Genomic DNA, 6,238 nt, shown 5'->3' with positions numbered 1-6,238 from the left:
CCCCCCCCCCCCGGTTCTACGACACCTAAGGTTTTTTAAGAAACGTACCGGTTCTATGACACCTAAGGATTTGAACTGAGCATGAGAATGCAAGCTTTTGTTTTCCGTAGCAGCAGTGTGCGATTTCTCGTTAGCACTCATTTGCTCCTCGACTGCCGCGTGGCATGCCGCCAATTGATGCCTCGACGCTCTCCACACGACGTTCCCACCCTTCATCTGCGATCCCTTCACAGCCACAGTGGGCGGCCGGTGCTCTTCCTCTCCCTCTTCTATTATGCCGCTATTATCAATCGCTGGGGGCTGATTTTGGTGCTCATCAAGGTTGTCCTGTGTAGGACACTCCTTCGTGGAAACATCCCTTGCACGCTTCTTATGGTTTGTTAATTGCGTGCGTTCAGAAGAATAGCAGCTTTCAGGATTAGGAGAGGAATTTCCCAGGTAGGTACATCGCTGGTATTGGGGGAAGACCGTTTGTTTTCTCTTGTTTGCGGCTTGAATTGGACCCGAAAGAAGGGATATCGGTGTTCCTAGCGATTTTGTGTAGGCAGCACTACATTGCCTGAGTCCTGCACAAGCACGTTCACGTAATGAAAGGAAAAGCGTTTTCCTCGCGAGACTTCTAGCCTTCGTAGACATTGTACCCTGTCACATGTGCAAATTGGCATGTACAAGTGTCTGAATGAGTGTATGCGATGGACAAGACACTGGTCGTGGGAGGGAGGGAAAGGACGATGACGCCAGACCGACTCGGAGGGGAAACGGAGGCGATGGAGAACGGCCCGCCTGCTTTTTTTTTCCCGCTTAAATTTTACTTTTATTTGCCATTGGGACTTCTTCATAAGCGGATGTATGTTCAACTATTGAATAAATGAGATCCACGGCCGTTTAAATAAAAGGGATCTCCATAAGATTGAGGTATAACCTAATAGTGATATCATAAAGCAAACAACGCGCTGATAAGGTCTTAAAACCTTATCTTTCAAGGCCAGAAAGCGACTGAATATGCATAAAATACCAGCATTCATCATATTTTTGTGTGTTGTATCACTTGCTTCTCGCTCTCATACCATAGTTCCTTGGCCACAGCTCGCGCATTTCGCGGCAGGCGGGGTCGCGCTCGCGTGAACCCTATGAAGGGGCCCATTACCTCCCAGGGCATCAGGAAAGAGGGGGACGGTGACCAATACGGATGAAAATACGGCACATTCGTCTCGTCGTCTTCATCCTCGTCGGAGACATTGGAATGGGTTGCGGCGTAAACGCTGGGTATGCTTCCTTGCTCATTGGAAAGAAAGGCCAGGGACATAACTGGGTCGAGCACCAAGCGCCTGTACCAGAGTGGGAAACTACGCCATATATCACTGGCAACAGCACCAGGAGAGACAGCTATTGCTCGGACGGACGTGCCTTTCAAGCGATGTCGTAATTCCAGTGTCATGAGGACGAGTGCCAGCTTGGAATCGTTGTAGCGGCTGGAGAAAATGCGGTCTTTCAAAGCGCGATAATTCCCGCTCAAGCTTCCTTGCCAATCCAAACACCCGAACTCGTGCATGAGCGAGGATACACTGACAATCCGGGAGTCAGGAGTAGCCTTTACAACATCCATCAAAAGCTTGGTCAGGTAAAAGTGGCCGAGGTAGTTGGTGCCGAACATGATCTCGAATCCCTCTTTGGTGCGTCCGGAGCCGTTGGCCAACCCAGCATTCAGGACTAATGCATCCAGCCGCTTATATCGCCCCAGAAAGTCCTCTGCAAAGGTTTTGATGGATGCGAAGCTTCCCAAGTCCAACCGCATGCAAACGAGGGTGCCTTTCCTCGCGAAGGGGAAGTCAAAGCGGTGCCCCGCATCCAGGCTGTGGAGTTCTTCAAGCATCTCATCACGTGCAGCCTTGGCCCGTTCCATGGACCGACAGGCCAAAATCACCGTAGCGCCCATTTTACATATGTTAAGGGCGGTAGCTCTGCCAATGCCTGTGTTACTGCCCGTGACAATTACAATCTTACCCCGCATGTCGTTTGCGATGAAGTCAAGCTTGTTCGCCTCCGGAACAAGACCCACTTTCCGCAAAATTGGAAATACTATTGCCGATGAAGTGACCCATCCTAAGGCCAGAGGTCCATTCCAGATCCAGTGCAGAGGAGTCAGCATGTTCTGTGTAACGCCAAAGGGAATAACAAGAGACAAATCGGGTTTTTATGGCAATCTAATAAGAAGGTAATTTCTTCATCCACTCATGAGTCAAATCAGTTGGCTGATTCTATCTATCAATCAACCAGATTCACAAGTTGAGAGAAAGTGGGGCTTGATTTTTCAAAAACCACATTTTTACTTCGAACGGGAGATTTTGGCTCCTGAGAACGGATAAGACCGAGTTTAACCTCCCGTCCCCCCCCCACGTTCGGTAAGGGAAGTACCACGCAGAAACCTGCACAGACAGGGCATTTAGGACACAGTTTTAATAAAGCAAGTGCGAGGCTACCGTCGAAACTAGGTAAGACAAACCGTAGTTTGCCGCTAAAGCGCCCTGAATTACCCGAAATCGGGGCATATGTTCCTCTGAAGAGCCTAATTTTCATTGTTCTTTGAAACTTGAATATCGATACCATCTTCCGTCATACATGGGACGGTGCGCTAACCGTCCCAATAAAATTTTCTCACTAACCTCCTACATATCTCCTCTTTTCATTGCTTTCGGCTGAAAACTTTATGCTTCCGTTCGTCGCTATGGCGTTCCTCTTGGCATGAAACCGTCTAAATCTTATCCATCAAAATATTATGCGCCACGAGGTAGAACTAACTGGAAGAGATCTTGTGGACGCGTTGAACCAATATATTTTGGCATGGGCTTGAACACAGGTACTTTGGCCGCTTCCGTCTTAGATTACTACTCCGCTACACCGATAAATGGGTGCATGATACATTCCCACCAAATAAACCCCATGTCATGAAATACTACCCCCAGGTCGCACGTGCGGTCGAGAGACATACCTCTGGCCTTAATTCACTATGTCTTCTCATTCATGGCTTCACGCCACCTTGACCACCGTCAGCCTCTTTTCTCCCTTGCATCTCGGTGGAACAGGCACGGACCAAGCAAGGTCCTCCTATATTATACACAGACACATACCCTCGACACCAAGTCCTTCTCATCTTCTCGGACGTCTAAGCTCTTTCCGATGTCGTCTCGCCTACGAAAACTCGTGTACCGCTCCAGAGCGGGGATGGGCCACTAGGGCACAGTCAATGTTCCCATACCGGCCCGTGTGCTGCTTGTACCACTCCACCGTTTTGTGCAGTCCGTCCTCCCACGACACAATCTCCCGCCAGCCCAACTGCTTGAGGGCTTCGCTGTTCACCGTGTATCGCAAATCTGGAAAAAGGGAATCGAGTGGGTATCAGGGAAGGGATGCAGGGACGCTCGCGTCGATCGGGACAGCAGAAGGCCCAGAGCAACCCCCGGCCTCTGTAATGTCAGCCATGCCATACCTCCTTGGTACACGCATTTCGGACAACCTACCGTTGAAGGCTCGATCTTCGACGAACTGCAGCATCTTCTCCTCCTCCTTCCCGTGGCCCATTAGCCGGATCAGGTCCTTGGCGACCTCGATGTTCGCTTTCTCGTGGGTGCCCCCGATGTTGTAGATCTTGCCCGTTACACCCCTGTGCAGGATTACTTCGAACGCACGCGCCACGTCCTCCACCTGTTCAAAACCGGCGACAGAGATGCGGCGTGAGCGTGGGTGAGGGAGAGGGAGGAAAGGAAGGAGGGAGGACGCTGGGGGGAGCGACTCACGTAGAGGAAGTTGCGGGTATTGAGGCCGTTCCCGTGCAGCGTCACCGGCCTATCACGCATCAGCAAGTTGACAAACTTGGGGATGAGTTTCTCCGGGTACTGGTGGGGACCGTAGACATTATTTCCGCGCGTGATGATCAATGGGAGGTTGAAAGAGCGAGAGTAGGACTTGGCAATAAACTCGGCGCCCGCCTTGGTCGCGGCGTAAGGATTCGTGGGCTGTGTGGTCAAACAAACGAGATCGATTGAGAATGAATACGCACAAACGCGGGTAAAGGGGGGCATGGAGGCGAAAAGCATGTCTAGCCATGCCAGTCACGAGCAGGGCCGCGTGATTTCACATTCCCTGCCCGCCTCTTGGACTGCACTCACCTCTAAGACTTGGTCCTCGAACATGGGTTCTTGGTCCGCCGCTCCCTCCCCGTACACTTCGTCCGTGGACACGTGGATAAAGCGCTTGATGTTGTGGACTTTCGCGCTCTCCAAGAGGACGTGCGTCCCCAGAATGTTGTTCTGCGTGAAGGAGAAGGAGTTGCCGAAGCTGTTGTCCACGTGGGTCTGGGCCGCAAAGTGCATGATCGTGTCAATCTCTTCCTCTTCAAGTACGTAGTTCACGAGGTCAGAGGAACAGATGTTGCCCTTGACAAACTTGTAGTTTTTGTAGTACTTGATTTCGTCCAGATTCTCCAGACAGGAGCAGTAGTCCAGTCGGTCCAGGTTGACCTGAAATGGTGGAAAAGGCAGGCGGCGCCATGAAAAATCGATTTGTTACTTGCCTGATGACAATACCCCACGCTATCCTACGACCCTAACGAGTAGTCTCATCATTAGCCCGTAGCTTAATGTCTTTGTGGGAATATTCCTTCCCATCTTATCATGCCAGCTTTCAAACATCGCGCAGGGAGCCGGGAGGACCAGGAAATCGCAAAGAAACACAGGGTACTTACGATTTTATACTTGGGAAACTTCTTGACAAGAAGTAGCACGACGTGAGAGGCGCTGTGTCAAAGAAATTTAGGTAAGCCGTGGCGTTAGTTTGTACGCAGGGATTTATCAGAGAAACTGCCGGGGAACTTACATGAAACCGGCCCCTCCAGTTACTAGGATGTTCTTTGGTGTATACTCGGCCTCCGGTGCGCTGCCATTATGAACGTTACCGTTGCTCATGATGAAACTAATGCACGGATGGTGGTGTAACTGTATGTGCGTGTGCAGGTGTGTGTGGGCATGGTGGGACATGGACAGAAAGGGGTTGCTGACCGTCGAGGCGAAAGCCCATAGCGAGTTTAAATAAGAAACCATTGGCGGACCGCGCCGTCAGACCTGCGTTCCGACCACGTGTAGGTCAGAGCACAAACAATGCATGACCTGGCATACTCATCATGCATTGCAGCGGCGCCGGTCACAAAGTGACCATTTCAAACCGCAAAATTGAACGCATGAGGGCGACGACGCGCTCTTTTCGGACGCCGGAGCTGCGGACAGTGCGCAGCTGCGCTACCGAAGACTTGCGACGCACAGGAAATCCACACACACATGCCAAGACGCATTGATCCTCATAAAATTTGCATGGCGTTGTGTCTTTTCTTTCGTCAAGGCCTCACTTCTCACACCAAAGACACGGCGGCCACGCGGGGGAGTCGTTGCCTCCTGAGCTTTCTGTCGACAGAAGATCGATCAGGTCGCACAATCCAATAAACAATCATAGCTTTCGCGCATTCCATCGACATCGGAACCACGTCGAGTTGCGGCTTGTAGGATGTGTGCGCTCGTGAAAGGGAGCTTGCGCATGGTACGAGAGGAATACAAGTTGAGAGCACACGTGTTGATAGAATCTAGGATAGGTAGGTTACGTAAGGAGATTCTGCACCATGGCATGATTTACGAAACCGCCGCGATACCACCCCGGTTTGGGGCGCAGGAAGTGAGGGGCGGGAGGTCGAGTACTATCGCTTTCCTATATTATCGCTTTCCTTAAAAGATGTGGGGATGTTTTACTAAAAATGAAATCCAACTATTTTTTAATTTGGACAGACGCACACAGGTCATGCGTCACAGGCTCGCACTGGCAACGCAGTTCGGTCGTCCGGCATGCCAACTCCATCGACCTCAAGTCAAACGTAGCTCCTCCTCGTCTCAAGCTTTACTGCCCCTGAATAATAGCCCCCAACACGCCACGACTCAAATAGAGCTCAATGAAAATGCCGTGGACGAGGTTGGAGTCAAGCACCGACGTCTTATCGGCCCTCGAACGGTGGTGGTTAGCACGCCTACAGATAGGGCGGAAAATCCTCACGTGCAGCGGGTTTTGGCCCGATTGCGTGGCGTAGGGATTGAATGTGGTACATTCTCCATGCTGGAGCGATACCCAACAACGCAAGCCTTGGATGAAGGTGCACAAATGGCTAAACGTATGGGAGCGCACTCCATCATAGGGGTCGGGG

General features: G+C 51.2%; 2 protein-coding genes across 2 annotated transcripts; both read right to left on the bottom strand.

Annotated features, from left to right (window-relative positions):
- Positions 1-885: 885 nt before the first annotated feature.
- On the bottom strand, positions 886-2,011 carry NGA_0209301 (short-chain dehydrogenase; the record flags this gene model as incomplete). Its single annotated transcript, XM_005854603.1, has 2 exons — positions 886-922; positions 1,068-2,011. The coding sequence occupies 2 exons, from the start codon at positions 2,009-2,011 to the stop codon at positions 886-888; spliced, it is 981 nt and encodes a 326-aa protein (XP_005854665.1).
- Positions 2,012-2,552: 541 nt separating this feature from the next.
- RFBB (dTDP-glucose 4,6-dehydratase) lies at positions 2,553-4,999 on the bottom strand. The gene is made up of 6 exons (XM_005854599.1): positions 4,873-4,999; positions 4,742-4,793; positions 4,167-4,517; positions 3,795-4,013; positions 3,519-3,702; positions 2,553-3,371 (listed from the first exon to the last, which is right to left on the bottom strand). The coding sequence occupies exons 1-6, from the start codon at positions 4,959-4,961 to the stop codon at positions 3,190-3,192; spliced, it is 1,077 nt and encodes a 358-aa protein (XP_005854661.1). The 5' UTR covers positions 4,962-4,999; the 3' UTR covers positions 2,553-3,189.
- Positions 5,000-6,238: the final 1,239 nt, after the last annotated feature.

The sequence above is a fragment of the Nannochloropsis gaditana genome, assembly GCF_000240725.1.
Source record: "Nannochloropsis gaditana CCMP526 unplaced genomic scaffold scaffold449, whole genome shotgun sequence".
Classification (NCBI taxonomy): Eukaryota; class Eustigmatophyceae; order Eustigmatales; family Monodopsidaceae; genus Microchloropsis; species Microchloropsis gaditana.
The sequence above is the reverse complement of the archived record's forward strand: the minus strand, read 5'-3'. Positions and strand labels throughout refer to the sequence as shown.